The sequence below is a fragment of the Styela clava genome, chromosome 14 (assembly GCF_964204865.1).
Source record: "Styela clava chromosome 14, kaStyClav1.hap1.2, whole genome shotgun sequence".
In the NCBI taxonomy this organism is placed as follows: Eukaryota; Metazoa; Chordata; class Ascidiacea; order Stolidobranchia; family Styelidae; genus Styela; species Styela clava.
Genome location: NC_135263.1, coordinates 17,544,461 through 17,566,955, shown reverse-complemented (window position 1 = coordinate 17,566,955; position 22,495 = coordinate 17,544,461). Strand labels below are relative to the sequence as shown.

At 34.6% G+C, this 22,495-nt stretch overlaps 1 protein-coding gene across 2 annotated transcripts in view; it reads right to left on the bottom strand.

Annotated features, from left to right (window-relative positions):
- Positions 1 to 1,217: 1,217 nt before the first annotated feature.
- Positions 1,218 to 22,495, bottom strand: part of LOC120340609 (uncharacterized) — a 43,202-nt gene continuing 21,924 nt past the window's right edge. The window contains exons 1-8 of one of the 2 annotated variants that reach the window (XM_039408915.2): positions 6,705 to 6,844; positions 5,727 to 6,135; positions 4,278 to 4,923; positions 4,112 to 4,206; positions 3,793 to 3,817; positions 3,374 to 3,495; positions 2,665 to 2,719; positions 1,218 to 2,591 (exon numbers count right to left, since the gene is read on the bottom strand). In XM_039408915.2, the coding sequence (XP_039264849.2) occupies positions 1,888 to 2,591; positions 2,665 to 2,719; positions 3,374 to 3,495; positions 3,793 to 3,817; positions 4,112 to 4,206; positions 4,278 to 4,923; positions 5,727 to 5,729 (1,650 nt within the window). In that variant the 5' untranslated portion in view covers positions 5,730 to 6,135; positions 6,705 to 6,844 and the 3' untranslated portion in view covers positions 1,218 to 1,887. Of the gene's footprint in view, positions 2,592 to 2,664; positions 2,720 to 3,373; positions 3,496 to 3,792; positions 3,818 to 4,111; positions 4,207 to 4,277; positions 4,924 to 5,726; positions 6,136 to 6,704; positions 8,028 to 22,495 lie in introns of those variants that run through there. The other variant, XM_039408914.2, reaches the window with a different exon arrangement.

The following is a 22,495-nucleotide window of genomic DNA, read 5'->3' as shown; positions in this document are numbered from 1 at the left end:
AACTTCAAACACTTTTACTACGCCTCGGGGCAGGGGTCGGCAATCTACGGCCCGCGGAGCACCATAATCCGGCCCGCGACGCTTCACTAAATTATAGTAACAAACCATCCGTTTTGACAAATATATTCTTTAGACTAAATTTTATTATAACCTAACAATTATATAATTCACAATTACTTGTTTAATGAGCATATAATTTAATTATACTTAAGCAAATGGCAACAAAACGCAGAAAAGTTGATGCTAAGTGCAAAGGGTTCAATGGCGCTGAAAATATTCAAATGGAATTTTATGAGATGCAATGAGAAAATAAATCTATATTCTATTCTATCGAGAGATGTATCACTGCTTGATTTTTATTCTAAAATTTACCATCCGTTCGATTTTTCAACTTTCTAAATATTCGTGCGGCCCGCCAATGACTTGCAACCTTAATTTTGGCCCGCGAGCGACAAAAGGTGCCGACCCCTGCCTTAGGGTATATAGGCAGGGGTCGGCAACCTTTTGTCGCTCGCGGGCCAAAATTAAGGGTTGCAAGTCATTGGCGGGCCGCACATATTTTTAGAAAGTTGAAAACCGAACGAATGATACTTTTTATAATAAAAATCAAGCAGTGATACATCTTTCGAATTTTTTTTTAAGTTTCCTCCTCATCGCATCTCAAAATATTCCATTTGAATATTTTCGGCGCCATTGAACCCTCCGTACTTAGCATCAACTTTTCTGCGTTTTGTTGCCATTTGCTTAAGTATAATTAAATTATATGCTCATTAAACAAGTAATTGTGAATTATATAATTGTTAGGTTATAATATAATTTATTCTACACGTGTCTCACAATAAATTCTGTTACGTAAAGAATATAAACGTTACAACAGCTGTTTTGTTACTATAATTCAATGAAGCGTCGCGGGCTGGATTATATTATTCCGCGGGCCGTAAGTTGCCGACCCCTGGTGTATGTCATATGACGGCTGGGACTAAATAACATAAATGTCTGCCAAAAACCAAAATTTGATATTCTCAAGTTGTTTCCACGTGCACTGAATCGGCATATTTGAACATACCCTTCACAAACGCGTGGTGATTTGCAAGTCAACGAAATATTTCAGTTGCGAATTAGGTTAAATATTTTGACTGCCAGATCATCTGAAGAACTGATTATGATCGCCGTCGCCCTAAACGCTTCATGTAAAGAAATCAAATACTTTAGGCGCATGCAATGAAATATATATATTCTCTCCATTAAAGTAAAGCTTTGTGAATATATAATAACACAGTATTTAAAGTTTAAATCGTAAAGCAGCTCGCCACATAAAATATAGCTCTGGCAAATGCTAAGAATACAAAGGAAAACTGAGTATAAATCTATTTGAAAATACTTGGCACATAAAATTCCAAACAAAAATTGTTGCTTCTTAAAAGCTATATAAAAAGTAAAAATTAATAGAAGCCTTTAACGGGGAAAGATCAGCACACCTTAGATCCAAACTTGAATTACTAGTTCAGTTTGAAAAATAGTATTAACAAAAAAGCTGTGGCATTTATCGAAAGTCAGGTCCGTAATATTCTATTGATAGAAAAACAGAATATCTGATGGATAAATTGATGTTAAAAAACTTTGGACATTGAAAAAAATGTGACTAAAAGACGAACAACATTATGATTGAAAAACAAAAACTTTATAAGGGCTTTGTTATGTACATCAGCAGTCATTCATCTCAAAAGCAAGATGAGTTAGTGAGTCTGCAAAAGCTGGAAAACTGAGCAATATTTAACATCACAATCTTTAAAATACATCACAGGTAGTAATACTTTAATTTCAAAATAGAAATAATGAAAAGTTATCAAGCCTTCAACACATTCATATAGCAGCTTATTAAAAATCCTACGATTTATTTCTTTTATGCAAGCTTTTCTTCAATTCAGTGTATGGTGACAATTTGCATTGAGAAAAAGATTTACTGAAAAGAGTTTTTGCAATGTGAAGATGCTTGCTCTTCGTAGTGCTTTTTGGTTTTCTATGATGCAGTGGCCTTTTAGGAGAAAATTTTTCTTTTGATCGACGAGAAAGAGAAATTGGCTCAATGTAGATAGCTCTTCTCTTGCAATGAAGTTTTTTGAAACTATTTCCAATCAACATGACATCCTGACTTTTTGTTTTTGATGAAGACTGTTGTTTTAAACGTTCTTGCAAACTGGTTGGGGGAATGATTGTATTATGCGAATGGGAAAAGGGAATTTCTGGAGATGGATGCTCTTGCAATTTCGCACTGACATCATTTTCTGGATTTGTCAATGACAATTCAACAGACACGTCGAGCTGTGGATCAGTTCTTGTATCATCAACATTCATAGTCACCATATTATTTTCATAACCAGATGAATCAGTCTTAATAGATTGTGTCAATTCAGTTATTGGCTTATGCAAAATGGACATAACTTCTTCATCAGACTCACAAATTACAAGGTTACTTGGTGACTGGCAATTGTCACGATTACCACCAACTGTATGTTCTTCACCTAATGGACTCCAATCTGTAATCTCTTCAAATTCACAAACATTGAGTGGGTTCAAGATCGAATCAGGCACTGAAATAACATTAAAAAAATTAAATTTTCAGTCTAAAAATCAAACCATGAAAGACGTAAACCAAGTTCAAACCTGCATCTGAAATTTGTGAACAGTTTCCAGCTGCTTCCTCTTGATCACTGGAACTCTGAAGTAAGTATGGAATGCATTAGCACAAGTAAAAGTGCTGGGAATTTGAAATTGGGACACCCTAATTCCGCAAGAACAATATCATCAATAAATTATAGTATCCAATTAAAGAGTCCAGCTGCACACTAACACAAATGTATTTCTGTTAGTGTGCAGCTGGACTCTTTAATTGGATAGAATAGTCATGTTTATTCCAGCTACAGTATCCTTGCAGTATACGCATACGGATCCACTAGCATAAAGGCATAGAGAAAAGATAGGAAGTTAGTCTCGCGCAACCCAACTCAAATTTAATAAATTATAGCTCGCAAAAAATGAATGCGCAGAAAAAAGAATAGCTTGATATTTTAGGGATTTTTTATATAAAATTAATAAGTAAATATTCAGTTAAAAATTTAAAAATCGATGTGATAGTTTTTTAACTTCACACTTACTCATATTGTAAACTAATTTGATTGCGTACACCAAAAAATGACCACTTTTTCTAGTAGTTCAGCAATATACAATTAATACTTATTTGCACTGAATTGTTTTAGTGCTCCTGAAACACACCTTTGTGATCACCATTAAGACTCTTTAATTGAATATGAAATTACCTACATTGAATGACATCACAAAGCTCAAAAATGAGAAAACAACAAAATGTACTTACATGATCAGAGTCCAATGTCAAGTCTATAAATGTATATGGCTTATGATCCAGTTTCTCAAGAAAATATTCAGCAACACTTGTGGATTCATTGTCATCATCATCTGAGCTATCAGACTCATTACCTTCAAGAAAAAAATGTTAAATTAGTTAGTCTTAAGCCAGAAAACTGTTATTTCAGGCGATGCACGCTGCACAAATAGCTGCACGTCTGAAGTGAAATCTGAGCTGAAAAGATGAATCAATAACATCAAACATCATACTGACTGAAAATGGACAAAGACTAATAACTTAGTCAAAAATGCTTGAACAGACAATGCTGATATATTAATGTTTCACAGTAGCTATTTATATGTGTAGCTGTTTGCCTATGGCTTTGCGCATAATATGATGAAAAAATGACATTAAAATAAATTACATACCACTATCACAAGTTGATTCCTCAACCTAAAACATAAAAATAATACATGGAAACTACGTACCTTGTCAATAAAAGTTAAGTTAGTTTAATATGTACGAACTTTATCTACAACTATAAGTGTTTAATTTTACATCTATGAAATAGTACTGTCCTGCAATACGCAGATTATTTGAATATGTGCTAGAATTATTGTTGATATTATTTCGATAACCAGTAGTCAGTCCCCTGAAATAAAAACCAATTAGCAAATATATTAATTTTCTGAAGTGAATACAGTCTTAATTCATATAATAAAATTTCAATATAAAAACATAATATACCTCAGAAGATGTCGAACAATACTCTGAAGAACTGAGGTTATAACCAGCAAAGCTTGAATGCTGTTCTGGAGAAGAAGATGTACAGTCAGTTTCAACTGCAATATAAAAAATCATTAGCAAATTAAACTCTAATAAAGTCGATGGATTTCAAAAAATTCATGCTCACCGCAATAGCTTGGTGCTTTGTTGAATAGAGAATAAAGATTTTGTTCTTCATTTTCAGTTTCAATTCTCGGTGATCCAGAATGGGTTTGTCTTAATACATCACTTTGAACTACAAGAAGTTTTTTACTTTGTGTATCATTGTGTAACACACTGGAAGAAGATGGTGTATCACCTTTCTCATTTTGCAAGTGATCTGCTGCAGAACATTCTTCATTATCTGAATCCGTGTCCTTCTCGTCAAGGTCTTCATTAGACTGATATGGCACTACCTTATCCTTTTCCAAATAAGATTCAAAATAAGTTTTTAAAAAAGGAAAGTTAGCAGAGACTTGCTCAGAATTGCCAGTTTCAATAACCTTGCAACAAATTGGAATTCCGAACATTTTCTGGTTATTCCTGGCCTTTTCCAGTGCATTCAACACATTTTCATGTTTTGTTACATCAATTCCAAGCCTATCGCATATTTCCTGACTGTTCATCAACAGTTTTTCTTTCGATGGAACATCAGCAATGAACCAAGCATCACTCCAGTATTTAAAAATAGTTTTGACATCTTCGATATTCATTCCTACCAGTGTGGCAACTTCTCCCATCTCTTTTTCTTCCAATGCTGAATCTGCACCTTTCAAAAACCACGCCCAGAGCACCTGTAATTTTTAAACCATTAAAATTAAAATCAACAACATCTGATTGTGCTCTGTGTCCTATTTTTTAATTTCATATTTGAAAACTACTGAACGACTTTGCAATTAATCAATTGTTAAATAGCAATAGTCAGATTTTGAAGAATTTCAGAGATCCAAAAAATTAAACTTGGACAAACATATAGGAATGTCTTATAAATTTCGAAGTGAATATTACAGACAATCAAAAACAGAGATATTTATCTTGAGGTTCTTATTAAGCTACATTACTCCATTGATAATTTTCATGAGCTTGCAGCTTTATACAAAAAGAAGTCAGATCAGATGTAACGCATCAATAGTGGTTAGAATATTAGTACAGATAGGCCTATCAACTATATGCTGCATAAACATCTTCTCTCACCAATATGAACCTGTTTCAATGAAAAGTGGCATACATAATGCCATGTAGAAATATAGCATTCATTTTGGCACTGCTATGAGTTCATTTGCGAGTTTCAAATGTTCCAATGTAAGACGTTTCTGCACTATTTTAAGATACATATTCGTTTTAAAACTTTTCAAACTAGTGAATTTTGTACTATTTTAATGATATATATTCGTTTTGAAATATTTCAAACTACTAATTTTGTATTATTAACAGAGCCCAATATGAACGACACTTTAGATTACATTATATTTATACCAATACAATAATTTGCCAATCTGTACCGGTCTACAACATCAACTTTCTTTTTTTATTATTTATGATCAAAAACTAAATTGTCATGGTTTTCGTATCAGTAGCAATAATCAGTTAATCGTACCATAACATTCCTTGAGTCTTACAAATAAGCTTCAGACCAGGTTCTCGGAAGTTTCAATCTCGGAAAAAAGTTTGTAAATACCATTGCCTGGAGTAATGATTTGACCATTGCAACTATATCCTTGAGCACTTGAATAGTATCAGTATCAGTAGTGGTCACGAAAAGTCGATTAAGATTACTGATATCGACATATTCAGTAGCTTGAGTCATTTTGTAATCATTTGCAACTTGGCAGAGTCACATGCCATAAATCTGAAGGGTTTTGAGTCCCATTATCAGATTTAGTTTTGCATCATAATGTCACTGTCTGAAAATTGATGTCACCACATCAATGCTATGGCTTAACTAGAAACAGCCTGTTGAGTGAGTTGCTTGACTTGCCTTCAGTCTGTACGAGAGTCTGTCAAACCTAGTTTGAAATCAGTGATGCTGAGCATTAGAACTAAAATGTGAGAGTCATATTCTAATAAAGCTCCTCCATAACCAATTACTGGGTAAAAATATTTCCCCCCCCCAATTAAATTCAAAAAACATAGATAATAGAAATGTTGTTGCAAAAACTTAGTTTTCGAATTTGTGCATTTGGAACATGAATGTGTTCATCTCTACATATCATAATAAATATACAGCCCATTATTAGGCCACATATTCATCAGCGAGCGTCACAAGTTAAACTAATGTTATCCAACTGTCTATCAGCACAGACATTTTTTTAGCTTTGCTCAGAGTCAGACCGTATCCTGAAATTCGAATCGAAATGAATGATTTAATGGCTTTATACATTACCTTTGTGCGTATTTATTACGTGCTCATTATCTTGCTGAGACATCCATAAAAAATTCATTCCAGAACAGTATCCTAAGTACAACCTGATTCCCAATTTAAAGCTGATTATGATCGCAAAAATTATGGATAAAAGCTTACTTCTTAATTAAGTGACATAACAGTAACACGATAAATATGAATCACAATAACTACCTTTTCTTCCACTTCTTTAAACTCCATTATTCGATACTTCGCTCTGGAGACTCGAAACCATAGTCGGATTCGTGAAAGTAGGAGTCCTGTTTCGGTCATAAGCATTTGCAAAGAAGCATCATCTGGATACGGTTGACTAAGAAACGATTTATAAAGAAGTTGGTCGCCTGATGATAAATGACCTCGTATTTTCTTCCAATGAAACCATAACTTTATGAATCTACAAGATAAACCAGTCAAGAAAGTCAAATCATTGATTCGTTCCTGAGTAAGCATGCTGTCCTTGGAATATTCTTGTGATAGAACTTTTTTGGCATTTAAACTTCCATGAAGTAATGGTGAGTAGCTTTTACTTAACCATCGTTTGAGTAACATGTCCAACCGTTTTTTTGAGATACGATGCCGAGATTGCAATTTAGGGTAAGCATTCTCTGGTGGCCAGTTGGATAATAAGGTTGAAAACATAGCTTCTGTTCTAGTCATGTTTGTTTTTTTCCTTAATATTTCCATGGGAGCATTTTGGTTTTCATCCACAATTTTATGAGATTTCCATTTTATGTTGATTGATTTTAAATGTTTTGCTTCAAAATGAGACGTTCTCCTTTCATCGCTGAAGAAGGAACGTGAACATTTGTTGCAGCGATACAGTTGCAGCTTCGTAGTTGATTTGTGACAATCTTCCATTACAATTGGTTAGCAAATCAAAACACACCAACATTTCTAGCAGCTAGCATATGCCTGTATATAAAATTTTGATGTGGCAAATATAAAACAACTGATACTAAATGTTTTAGATGAGAATATTGCAGTATTGTTCATACAAAGTACCTTCAGTAAGATGAAAAAAAAGATAGGCTACTTGGATAGGATTTACATGTTTATCCCACAGTGGGGACCTAACCATGCGGTGCGACCCCTTTTTAGAACTTGTCAAATCTTTCGCTCAATCTCAAAAATAATTAGTAACGATAAGCTACAAATAACAGATAGTGAGGCGAAAGTATGTTTTATTAAAAAAACACGTTCAAAATACGTGGGTGGAACACCCAAAATAAAGAAATGTAAATATTCAAAATAAGGCGGGCAAGATAAAATCTAACAAATATTTTTATTTTTAATTAGCTTCACGCCCGCTCAAAAAATTGTCTACTGGACATGGTGTCGTCTCATGCATCGTTTCGACCCGCACAGTTTGCTGAAGTTTTCATTGTTTTGCATTTTTTTACTGCAGTACTGCACATGAAGTGGACTCATTGTTTGTCTCAAGGTTAACTTCAACTCTCTCATACAGTCATAATGAAAATTGAATTTTATATTTCCATCCTTCAAATATAAATTGAGGCATATATTGTATCAGATTGAATTGGTTATTATTAGCTGAGTGTTTTAAAAGTATGACTGACACTCTGACAGTCCAAAAGTTTTATACTGTCGGGCATTTTTGTTTGTTTATTTCTGGTCCTTCTTTACTAGGTTGCTTTTTTGATACATTTTATGTGTTTGCGGGTAAGTGGACACAAGTCAAGTTTATTTTTTCCAACCAGTAAAAAATATAACAATCATAAATTATGACAAAGATATAATTCACAGTTTTACTGGGGAAAGGAAGTCACAGGGAACAGGGGAACCAAACGGGTTATCGAGTGGCGACATCAAAAGTTCTAATATCTAATTAAAAAAGTATCAATCCAAGAGTTTTGAAACTACTATACCGGTACCTTATATTTACAGTGAGTACGGTACGGGTACCCGTATGAAATAATTTTTTTTCATGTTTTAATTTTTCGGTTGCATCCGAAATAGGCATGCTGCAACACTCTTTTTTTCGTGCGTCTGAGCTTACTACAATGTTTATACCAGTGTTTTTCAACCGGGGTGCCGTAAAATATTGTCAGGGTGCCGTGGGAAATTCTCCAATTTGTGTGTCTATGCGGTCTAGAACCCGGCAGAGTAATCATGTAGTACTGCTCTATATCAAAAGGTTGCAGCAGCAGGTGGTGATTAGCCGTTTTGTCTTTGTTTTTATTTCATTACTATTCAAGATGTCCAATTCAACATCTTTCTTCAATGTTAAAAAAGCTCATATTAAAAATATAACTTTTATATTGTGAATATTAGGTCTTTTCCCCACATTTCAGCTGGTGGTGTGCCGCGGGGCGGGGTTTTCTCAATGAAAAAAGTGTGCCTTGGCTCGAAAAACGCTGGTTTATACACTACAGCACATACGGTACCGTATACATAAGGACTGAATGGGGGTAACGGGGTTTACAAACTTCTGGACTTATCGGTCTTCCTTCATCCGCAATAAATACTATAATACAATCCCAGTAGGCCTATACTTAACACCACTGTGAAGCTAGTAGCAATTTGACCTTTGTGTGCGGCGAAGCGGAAAGGTGAATATTGGCAGCAGAAATGAAGGAGTGTCATAATCTACATCCGAAAAAATGTAGAAAAACGAATTTAGAATACGATCAATGAGAAGATACTAATCATTTACGATAAATTAACAGCTACAAAGCAAAAAATAACAATAAATTACATGATAAACAATGAAAAAACAATAAAAATGACACGAATTTTATTTAACTTCCTTCGAAATAGCAGATGAGCAATTCCTAAATCAAGTCAAGTTGTACAGTAAACAAAACTAAGGAGATGGATGACGAGTTTAAAAAATGGGGAGTCAGCGTACCCCCATAGGAGAACATAAGCCTTCCAAATTTTAAAACCTAGGGTATTCTCATAGCTAAAAAACGTCCTTATTCGGAAAATTACCTATAGCTAAAAAAGCTGATTAAGTCAAATTTCAAAGCCTAGCAGCACATCCTTCCGCCTAAGAGGCATCCGATTTGATTATTTATTATTAAAGAGGTTTATCTGAAGTTATTCACACAACTCGAACCTAAGTCTTGTTTTTATTAGAATCTAGGGTATTATCGAAGCGAAAATGGCCTATTTTGGAAAAATTGCGTATAGCGAAAAAAGCTGATTTAGCCAAATTTCAAAGCCTAGCAGCACGCCCTTCCGCCCAAGAGGCATCCGATTTGATTATTTATTATTAAAGATGTTTATCTGAAGTTTTTCACACATCTTGAACCTAAGCCTTGTTTTTATTAGAATTTAGGGTATTATCGAAGCGAAAATGGCCTTATTTGGAAAAATTACTTATAGCGAAAAAAGCTGATTTAGCCAAATTTCAAAGCCTAGCAGCACACCCTTCCGCCCAAGAGGCATCCGATTTGATTATTTATTATTAAAGAGGTTTATCTGAAGTTTTTCACACAACTCGAACCTAAGCCTTGTTTTTATTAGAATCTAGGGTATTATCGAAGCGAAAATGGCCCATTTTGGAAAAATTACGTATAGCGAAAAAATCTGATTTAACCAAATTTCAAAGCCTAGCAGCACACCCTTCCGCCCAAGAGGCATCCGATTTGATTATTTATTATTAAAGAGGTTTATCTGAAGTTTTTCACACAACTCGAACCTAAGCCTTGTTTTTATTAGAATCTAGGGTATTATCGAAGCGAAAATGGCCTTATTTGGAAAAATTACTTATAGTCAAAAAAGCTGATTTAGCCAAATTTCAAAGCCTAGCAGCACATCCTTCCGCCCAAGAGGCATCCGATTTGATTATTTATTATTAAAGAGGTTTATCTGAAGTTTTTCACACAACTCGAACCTAAGCCTTGTTTTTATTAGAATCTAGGGTATTATCGAAGCGAAAATGGCCCATTTTGGAAAAATTACGTATAGCGAAAAAAGCTGATTCAACCAAATTTCAAAGCCTAGCAGCACACCCTTCCGCCCAAGAGGCATATGATTTGATTATTTATTATTAAAGATGTTGATCTGCAGTTTTTTACACAGTTCGAACCTAAGCCTTGTTTTTATTAGAATCTAGGGTATTATCGAAGCGAAAATGGCCTTATTTGGAAAAATTACTTATAGCGAAAAAAGCTGATTTAGCCAAATTTCAAAGCCTAGCAGCACACCCTTCCGCCCAAGAGGCATCCGATTTGATTATTTATTATTAAAGAGGTTTATCTGAAGTTTTTCACACAACTCGAACCTAAGCCTTGTTTTTATTAGAATCTAGGGTATTATCGAAGCGAAAATGGCCCATTTTGGAAAAATTACGTATAGCGAAAAAATCTGATTTAACCAAATTTCAAAGCCTAGCAGCACACCCTTCCGCCCAAGAGGCATCCGATTTGATTATTTATTATTAAAGAGGTTTATCTGAAGTTTTTCACACAACTCGAACCTAAGCCTTGTTTTTATTAGAATCTAGGGTATTATCGAAGCGAAAATGGCCTTATTTGGAAAAATTACTTATAGTCAAAAAAGCTGATTTAGCCAAATTTCAAAGCCTAGCAGCACATCCTTCCGCCCAAGAGGCATCCGATTTGATTATTTATTATTAAAGAGGTTTATCTGAAGTTTTTCACACAACTCGAACCTAAGCCTTGTTTTTATTAGAATCTAGGGTATTATCGAAGCGAAAATGGCCCATTTTGGAAAAATTACGTATAGCGAAAAAAGCTGATTCAACCAAATTTCAAAGCCTAGCAGCACACCCTTCCGCCCAAGAGGCATCCGATTTGATTGTTTATTATTAAAGAGGTTTATCTGAAGTTTTTCACACAACTCGAACCTAAGCCTTGTTTTTATTAGAATCTAGGGTATTATCGAAGCGAAAATGGCCCATTTTGAAAAAATTACGTATAGCGAAAAAAGCTGATTCAATCAAATTTCAAAGCCTAGCAGCACACCCTTCCGCCCAAGAAGCATCCGACTTGATTATTTATTATTAAAGATGTTGATCTGAAGTTTTTCACACAGTTCGAACCTAAGCCTTGTTTTTATTAGAATCTAGGGTATTATCGAAGCGAAAATGGCCTTATTTGGAAAAATTACGTATAGCGAAAAAAGCTGATTTAACCAAATTTCAAAGCCTAGCAGCACACCCTTCCGCCCAAGAGGCATCCGATTTGATTGTTTATTATTAAAGAGGTTTATCTGAAGTTTTTCACACAACTCGAAGCTAAGCCTTGTTTTTATTAGAATCTAGGGTATTATCGAAGCGAAAATGGCCCATTTTGGAAAAATTACGTATAGCGAAAAAATCTGATTTAACCAAATTTCAAAGCCTAGCAGCACACCCTTCCGCCCAAGAGGCATCCGATTTGATTATTTATTATTAAAGAGGTTTATCTGAAGTTTTTCACACAACTCGAACCTAAGCCTTGTTTTTATTAGAATCTAGGGTATTATCGAAGCGAAAATGGCCTTATTTGGAAAAATTACTTATAGTCAAAAAAGCTGATTTAGCCAAATTTCAAAGCCTAGCAGCACATCCTTCCGCCCAAGAGGCATCCGATTTGATTATTTATTATTAAAGAGGTTTATCTGAAGTTTTTCACACAACTCGAACCTAAGCCTTGTTTTTATTAGAATCTAGGGTATTATCGAAGCGAAAATGGCCCATTTTGGAAAAATTACGTATAGCGAAAAAAGCTGATTCAACCAAATTTCAAAGCCTAGCAGCACACCCTTCCGCCCAAGAGGCATCCGATTTGATTGTTTATTATTAAAGAGGTTTATCTGAAGTTTTTCACACAACTCGAACCTAAGCCTTGTTTTTATTAGAATCTAGGGTATTATCGAAGCGAAAATGGCCCATTTTGGAAAAATTACGTATAGCGAAAAAAGCTGATTCAACCAAATTTAAAAGCCTAGCAGCACACCCTTCCGCCCAAGAGGCATCCGATTTGATTATTTATTATTAAAGATGTTGATCTGAAGTTTTTTACACAGTTCGAACCTAAGCCTTGTTTTTATTAGAATCTAGGGTATTATCGAAGCGAAAATGGCCTTATTTGGAAAAATTACTTATAGCGAAAATTGCTGATTTAGCCAAATTTCAAAGTCTAGCAGCACACCCTTCCGCCCAAGAGGCATCCGATTTGATTATTTATTATTAAAGAGGTTTATCTGAAGTTTTTCACACAACTCGAACCTAAGCCTTGTTTTTATTAGAATCTAGGGTATTATCGAAGCGAAAATGTCCCATTTTGAAAAAATTACGTATAGCGAAAAAAGCTGATTTAACCAAATTTCAAAGCCTAGCAGCACACCCTTCCGCCCAAGAAGCATCCGATTTGATTGTTTATTATTAAAGGGGTTTATCTGAAGTTTTTCACACAACTCGAAGCTAAGCCTTATTTTTATTAGAATCTAGGGTATTATCGAAGCGAAAATGGCCCATTTTTGAAAAATTACTTATAGCGGAAAAAGCTGATTCAATCAAATTTCAAAGCCTAGCAGCACACCCTTCCGCCCAAGAGGCATCCGATTTGATTATTTATTATTAAAGAGGTTTATCTGAAGTTTTTCACACAACTCGAACCTAAGCCTTGTTTTTATTAGAATCTAGGGTATTCTTGAAGTGAAAATGGCCTTATTTGGAAAAATTTCTTATAGCGAAAAATGCTTATTTAGCCCAATTTCAAAGCCTAGCAGCACACCCTTCCGCCCAAGAGGCATCCGATTTGATTATTTATTATTAAAGAGGTTTATCTGAAGTTTTTCACACAACTCGAACCTAAGCCTTGTTTTTTTTAGAATCTAGGGTATTCTCGAAATAGTTATGAACTACTTACGCGACGAGGCCTATTAGTGAAAAATTACGTATAGCGAAAAAAGCTGATTCAGCCAAATTTCAAAGTCTAGCAGCACACCCTTCCGCCCAAGAGGCATTCGATTTGATTATTTCACTTTAAAGAGGTTTACCTGAAGTTTTTCACACAATCAAAACCTAAGCCTTTTTTATTTTAGAATCTAGGCCGATCTAGGGTATTCTAATAGCGAAAATCGCCTTATTTGGAAAAATTACTTATAGCGAAGAAAGCTAATTTAGTAAATTTTCAAATCCTAGCAGCACATCCTTCCGCACAAGAGGCATTCGATTTGATTATTTCATGTTAAAGAGGTTTACCTGAAGTTTTTCACACAACTAGAATCTAAGCCTTTTTTATTTTAGATTCTAAGGTATTCTCGAAACCTAAAAAGGACCTTAATCGGAAAAATTATTTATAGCAGAAAAGGGTAATTTTGAACTATATTTAGATGTATCGATATGTCGGTACCGGCAATATCGGAGGCATTCGTATAAATATCGGCTAAATGTAGCCCTTTATTTCCTATTTGATTCGTCTGATCCAAAACATGGTAAAAGATATGTTTAATTCGGGTATTCACTCCTCAGAATTTAATTCTAATGTGATTTTGATCTTACGTAATTTTTGGTACATCAGCAATCTGCGCCAAATCACTGGATCAAGTTTTGCAAATGCGGGAATTATATTGTGTAACATTCATTTCTATATTCCTTACCGATACATTAGTATATTATATTCATTGACACGGGTTGTCTTCGTAGAAAGTCACAGAGAGTCTTAATCTTATCGAGTAATACACATTAACTATATATACTGTAATATAGACTTATATAAACGCCAGTCAAATATAAATGTGACAAGATGAGTATATGATATATATATTCCAAGGGCAAGGAAAGCCGATATGTAAGCTTTCTCCTACGGCAAATTACAAGCTCATATCCGATTCCGAATATAGGTCATATCTTATAATAGCTGACCAGCTAATCCAATCTTACAGGGACTGGGATGCTGGAGAAAGTGCGTTCTACCAGTGAGAGTTAAGTGAAACATGCCGGTACGGCGGCTTTCAAAAATTTTCTGTTTCGGATAATTCTTTCCCGTTTTCACTAGCGGAAGTAAGCGAGAATTACCGTTGCGATGGCGTAAGATTCATCTTTTGTGGTCTATTTTGAACCCTGAAGATATGTATGCAGATGTCAATTGAAATTGTATATCGTCGCGTAAGTAGTTCATAACTATTTCGAGAATACTCGAATTTCGACTTTATTCCCAAGTTCATTTATTCCCGAGTTTAATTTCATGTCATCTGTATATTTATTGCCAGATTACATGCAGTCGTTGAAAGAATTTCAATTCACGCGTATGACTCATGGGCAGTACGTAATGTTGGCGTCTGACGTAACAATCGAAAAACAATTTCAAATTTGAAATTGACGCGGCGAGAAGAAATATTAACGGCGTGATCATTTAAAGTTTAGAAACTCCTAGAGATTACGTTCTTATCCGTTTGTGCGACTTGCATTCATTCAAAACCCAAACGCCTTTATCTGCTCGAATATCTAATAATTAAAGCTATTTGCTTAATCATTGTCGGATTTTGCGAGTATTTACAAAGTTGAGGAATTGTTGGCGCTGGTGGAAAAACGAGATTGAGGGTAAGCATTTTATGCGTATGGAGTTTTATTTTGAATTAAAAAATGAATTATTTTGAAGTACACGCATTACAAAACATATTACAGAATATGCGACCGGGGTACCGAACCAGGCCTGTCTTCTATCCCAATGGCATTAGCGGGAAGCCAACAGCATATCTCCGTGCTTCGTGTTCTAACCATCTTCCGCACGTCTTACTTCTAACCGATAGCAATGGCCGTAATTTGGTGAAACCCAAGGTAAGAAATCATTGGTTGTTTATTTCAACAACAGTAGGCACAGCAGTTTATGATGTTATTTATTTCATGATTATGATATGAGAAAATTTTCCACTACCGACCACTGACTTGAAAGAAGCGTTTTTAGCAATACCATATTGTAATATAACTGGATTGTGCATATCATAAACCGACTGAAATATCCCCAATCTGAAACATAATTTTGTCAAAAAACTGTCAAGGATCTCTGAAAATTTAACCAGCGAGTGAAGGATGATTGATTTGTCCTGAGAAATCCATTCACTTATCAATGCAATTTCCACAATTGTGAAATCAGAAAATGATAAAGGAAAAAATAGAATTCGTTGGTATTTTTCATTGACCACACGAGGCATGTTTTTTTTTCTTCAATTCCATCCAAAACAAGTCAACAAGCCTTGACCCTTATGTGGTTGGAAGAGCAGGCTTTACTCTCCAAAATACTCCAGTTGGCAAAGCCCGCATGGTTGAGATCTGGATAGGAAGGAAGCCATCATTTATTCAGCCCGATCTCAGTGATATTTCGCCTGCATCATTCTTGAATTCGATTAGCTGTGTGACTCCATCCTGCTGAAAGATAATTCGACTTTACCCGAACAATTTGTTCACCCAGCGCATAAAGTTTTAATTCTATTACAGATACACGTATTGATTCAAATTTATTCCCCAAATCCCCTCCCCCTTCAGTTAAGAAGGTAGGTGTTTCTCTCCAGTTGTGGTTACCCCGACCCAGACGAAAACTGGTTTTCATACGCTAAATCTGCTTTCTCTACACTTAAAAGCTTGCAAATTTGACTTAGAAAAAACAGTTTCAAAGAGTTTCTGAATCGCTACGCTAGACATGTCATAATAATCTAAATATATGCACATAATAGGAACTGTTCTGATTTCTTTTTTAAATTAATATTTTTCTACACATGGTCTGATCACCCTGTATCACCCCAAATACTGAAACACTTCAAATATAATAATTGGTAAAAATGTCATATGTGATACCATTGAAGGTGAATATTTGCATCTCAGTAATATTACTGTTCAACATAATTATCCTTAATTATTGTTTATTTTTTTTTCAGAAAGTCAGTATTTCAAAGAAGTCTCAATTCAATTTCTCGACATGCACGATCCCCGGAGGTAAAATTTCTCACGGAATATCTGAAATTTCAAGTGGCACAAAGTTTGAAAATGTGGATCTAATTATTTTGGCCCTGGGTACCAACGATCTGAGGGGATCGTGCGTGTCACATGAAAGAATTATAAAAGATGACCTTCTTTCACTTATAAATGTCGTGGGCCAAGTATACACCAAAGCAAAGGTGATAATTTTTTTGTTATTAACATTTGTAGCAAAATTTGCAGTGTCAGTGTCAACGAACTGCGAAATATGTAATAGTTGCAAGCTCCATTTATTCTCTACTGTGAATCCTACCTAACTCGAGTCCCGACTCTTCGAAGTCAACGGTCCTACGTCTGAACCCAACTGCTAGACATGTAGTCTATTGGTGAAAAATAATAAAGGTTATCGAGAAACTTGACCAACACTGAGAAGAGAACAAGGTTACTTTAGTCCAATGCAGCACAGTGTGTATATAAATAGTGGCCTGTGCGAAACAATTCGATGTTCTGGTTAAAGGTAACTTGCATTCTGAATGTTACAATCCAAAAAAACACAAAGCGTCAATAATTCTCAAATAATAGACACCAAGGCAAAAACGAACTAGTACGAGTATGTCTTCCCAGCTTCGAGTGTCCACCAGAACGCGAAACCGCACGAAGTGCAGAATTTTTAATTTCGATGACATATTTGCACAAAAATTCACACTGAAAACGAATTTCGTTGAAGCTACATATATTATGGGAACGAACAAAAATAAAATCTTTCCATCGACAAATACAATCTTTGGCCATAACTAAATATATCAGAAAAATTGGTCCGACAGTTTTTTTCACGACAAGAATAACAACGACAACAAAAATACCAACAGAAACATAATTACAAAACAATCCATATATCTATTTCGTGTCCAATAAATCCTATTCGCCAATGCCTACTATATTTGGTAGTTTAATTGATGTAATGTTTGTTTAAGAATAAAAATATTAAAATCCGATAGAATTCGGACGTCGCTTGGGACAGAGATCATCTTAGCCAGCCTGAGTTGCGAATTTACGATGCCAATTTAAAAGAAAAATTCTTTACAGGTGGTTTTATCCATGATACTGCCCCAAACAGGAACACATTCTGGCTGCGTAGCACGTGCCAACAAATCAATAGGCCAAATTGCAAAATCCAACAAGCTGGACACAATCTGTTTTGATATATTAAATGCAAATTGGGACAATTGGACTAATGACGATGTCCATCTGTCTGACCTGGGCTTAACAAAATATTTGTCCATGTTGGAATGGCAGGTGGAGGCCATTCTGAATAGAGGTTCGTGATAGAAAACTTTTTATTCACGGATAATTGATAATAATAAATATGTGTATACTTTCCTTTTTATTGAATTAATTAAAATCTAGTGCTGAAGATTCTGCCGAATATTTTTTATAGTTTATACTATTCTATTGTCAACTTTGCTGTAAAACTACTATGGCCTTCATTTGCGTATACCCTGTTGTTCTTTTAATATTCAAATGATGGTTTACAAAAGTTTAGTTCAACTTACATAAATGTCAAAACGATCTCAACAGTTTGCTTGTCAATGTCAATTCATGATGTATATATATAAACCGGCGACATTGTCATTTGCTCCTCTTGCTGAGCACAAGAGTATATTATATTGCTTTCGATTTGAATATCGATAGTTAGTTAGTAGTTAGTTTTGACAATCATTTGTAATTTTATTCACATTTGCCTCTTAGCGTCTATCGGGTATACAGACTGGCACAAAACAATGCTGGTATAATGTATTTTAATTTATCATCAGAACACTAAGATTTATTTTCAGAAATTGCCAACTATCAGAAAAACCTGCCTGCCACGTTTGCATCCGTCACCGTGCCATTTCCTAAACACCAGGACGAAGTGGAACATACTAACTATGCACCAAATATTTTGAAGATTAATGATACCAAGGGTTGGTTTTAGCTTTTGTAAATTATTAGCTGTCTTTATTTCGCATTTTGATTATAATTTAGTGTAGTTTAAAGCATTATAGTTACCTATTGCATATTGCTAGTATAATCCAAAAACCGTGCCCACTCCTGCTCTAAGGTCTAAATGTTAATGTGCTTTCCAAAAAATAGCTATCTTTTTCGCAATGTTGGAAATATTTTTGACTTCTTGTTAATAAACTGGGCGGTATTGTATTGAAGGTTTGTTGAAGTTTTATGGACTTCATCTCCCTATACCTTGTCATGTTTTTTTTTAATATAAAGGTTGGTATGTGTGTTTGCTTTACTTGTCGATAAACAGATATAAACAGGTTGCATGTCATTAATGATTCACGATGAAAAGTAAATTGTATCATATATTGGTTATATATATATATCAATAGTAGCAAACTGTTTTTTTAGAAAATAATAAACCGGCGAAATTGTCATATACTCCTGTTGCTGAGCACAGGAGTATATTATATTGCTTTCGATTTGAAAATCGATAGTTAGTTAGTTAGTAGTTAGTTTTGACAATCATTTGTAATTTTATTCACATTTGCCCTTTAGCGTCTATCGGATATACAGAGTGGCCCAAAACAATGCTAGTATAATGTATTTTACTTTATCATCAGAACACTAAGATTTATTTTCAGAAATTGCCACCTATCACAAAAACTTGCCTGCCACGTTTGCATCCGTCACCGCGTCATTTCCTAAAGACCAGGACGAAGTGGAACATACTAACTATGCTCCAAATATTTTGAAGATTAATGATACTAAGGGTTGGTTTTATCTTTAGTAAATTATTAGCTGTCTTTATTTTGCATTTTGATTATAATTTAGTGTAATTTAAAGCATTATAGTTACCTATTTAATTGATAATTTCACATAGAATTCCCAACACTGAAAAGACGTCTGCCGTCACTGCCTGTAAAAGCGATCTCTAGCATCCGTAAATCATTTTCATCAGTGATATCGTCTCAACTTGACAAGCAACCAGGTACACACTGCGGAAAACATGGACCAATACGAAAACGTGGTATGTATCCTATCTGTTACTTATCGAGGCAGGCAATAAATGGAGTGTGAAATAGAAGGGTTGATTTATTTACTATTTGCTCTAAAGCAAATATGGGCAAAGCACTGCCCGTGGGCCCAATCTGGCCCACCTGATGCTGCCACAATCAAACTGAAACCAAATTTCGATGTTTTTACTAAAATATAGCTCAAAGAATTTGTTGAGATTGCGATCAAATTTAGTTTTAGCACGAGGTTTATTTTTTTCCACTGTTGCTTTTGTAACACTGTAAACATTGTTCATAAAATGTAACTCTTAACAGTTTATACCATACTTACACGGACCGCTATCCTGAATGGAAAAATTTTTGGCCCTAATCCAAAAACCGTGCGCACTCCTGCTCTAAAGTCTAAATGTTAATGTGGTTTCCAAAAATTAGCTATCTTTTTCGAAATGTTGGGAATATTTTTGACTTCTTGTTAATAAACTGGGTGGTATTGTATTGAAGGTTAGTTGAAGTTTTATGGACTTCATCTACCTATATCTTGTCATGTTTTTTTTTAATATAAAGGTTGGTATGTGTGTTTGCTTGACTTGTCGATAAACAGATATAAACAGGTTGCATGTCATTAATGATTCACGATGAAAAGTAAATTGTATTATATATTGGTTATATATATATATCAATAGTAGCAAACTGTTTTTTAGAAAATAATAAACCGGCGAAATTGTCATTTACTCCCGTTGCTGAGCACAGGAATATATTTTATTGCTTTCGATTTGAAAATCGATAGTTAGTTAGTTAGTAGTTAGTTTGACAATCATTTGTAATTTTATTCACATTTGCCTCTTAGCGTCTATCGGGTATACAGACTGGCACAAAACAATGCTGGTATAATGTATTTTAATTTATCATCAGAACACTAAGATTTATTTTCAGAAATTGCCAACTATAACAAAAACCTGCCTGCCACGTTTGCATCCGTCACCGTACCATTTCCTAAACACCAGGACGAAGTGGAACATACTAACTATGCTCCAAATATTCTGAAGATTAATGATACCAACGGTTGGTTTTAGCTTTAGTAAATTATAAGCTGTCTTTATTTTGCATTTTGATTATAATTTAGTGTAATTTAAATCATTATAGTTACCAGTAGAGGTTGCGCGAGACTAACTCCCACTCCTTTCTCAATGCCTTTGCGCTAGTGGATCCGTATGCATGTAATGCAAGGATGCTGTAGCAGTTGTTGTAAACTGCTTGTTTGAGGAAGTCTGATTTTGGTCAGACGAAACGTTACAGAAATACATTTGTGTTGGTGTGCAGCAGGGCTCTTGAATTGCATATTGCTAGTATAATCCAAAAACCGTGCCGACTCCTGCTCTAAGGTCTAAAATCTAAATGTTAATGTGGATTCCAAAAATTAGCTATCTTTTTCGCAAAGTTGGAAATATTTTTGACTTCTCTTTAATAAACTGGGCGGTATTGTATTGAAGGTTAGTTGAAGTTTTATGGACTTCATCTCCCTATACCTTATCATGTTTTTTTAATATAAAGGTTTCGATTTGAAAATCGATAGTTAGTTAGTTAGTAGTTAGTTTGACAATCATTTGTAATTTTATTCACAATTGCCTCTTAGCGTCTATCGGATATACAGACTGGCCCAAAACAATGCTAGTATAATGTATTTTAATTTGTCATGAGAACACTAAGATTTATTTTCAGAAATTGCCACCTATCTCAAAAACCTGCCTGTCACGTTTGCATCCGTCACCGTACCATTTCCTAAACACCAGGACGAAGTGGAACATACTAACTATGCTCCAAATATTTTGAAGATTAATGATACTAAGGGTTGGTTTTATTTTTAGTAAATTATTAGCTGTCTTTATTTTGCATTTTGATTATAATTTAGTGTAATTTAAAGCATTATAGTTACCTATTTAATTGATAATTTCACATAGAATTCCCAACACTGAAAAGACGTGAAAAGACGAATTAATGATACCAAGGGTTGGTTTTAGCTTTAGTAAATTATTAGCTGTCTTTATTTCGCATTTTGATCATAATTTAGTGTAGTTTAAAGCAGGGATGCACAACACGGGGCACGCGTGCCAAATTTGGCAAGCGAACGGTTTTGTAAAAAGAATTTTTTTTATTTAAAATATAACGTTTATATCAAAATCAGCAGTTTTTCAGGACATTAAATTGTTTCAATAAATAGATATTCGTTATTACGTATTATTATTATTGAAATTTGTTTGATGTGTGCTGTACGGGAGTTAATATACAACACCAACGATTGTGCGTAGCACGCGACAAGATTATTTTGAAAAATTTGGCTCGAGTCCTCATTTGAGTTGTGCACCCCTGGTTTAAAGAATTATAGCTACCTATTGCATATTGCTAGTATAATTCAATAACCGTGCCCACTCCTGCTCTATGGTTTATTCTAAATGTTAATGTGGTTTCCAAAAATAAGCTATCTTTTTCGCAAAGTTGGGAATATTTTTGACTTCTCTTTAATAAACTGGGCGGTATTGTATTGAAGGTTTGTTGAAGTTTTATGGACTTCATCTACCTATAACTTGTCATGTTTTTTTTAATATAAAGGTTGGTATTTGTGTTTGCTTTACTTGTCGATAAACAGATATCAACATGTTGCATGTCATTAATGATTCACGATGAAAAGTAAATTGTATCATATATTGGTTATTACTTATCGATCTTAAGATCGGTAAGTATGTTGATAGGTATTTGTCTGTTTGTCTGTTTATCTGTCTGTTTGTCTGTCTGTTAGATGAACGCGATATCTCACGAACGCGAGGTTGAATCTGCTCCAAATTTTGCATGTGCATCCATCATATCTCGTACCTATTGATTTTGGCTTAATTATGTCGTATAATTAGCGAGTTATTAATTAATTAGCGATCTTCGATAGATAAGTCTTCGATATCCGACCGATATTCTCGTATATATATCAATAGTAGCAACCTGTTTTTTTAGAAAATAATAAGCAGGTGAAATTGTCATTTACTCCTGTTGCTGAGCACAGGAGTATATTTTATTGCTTT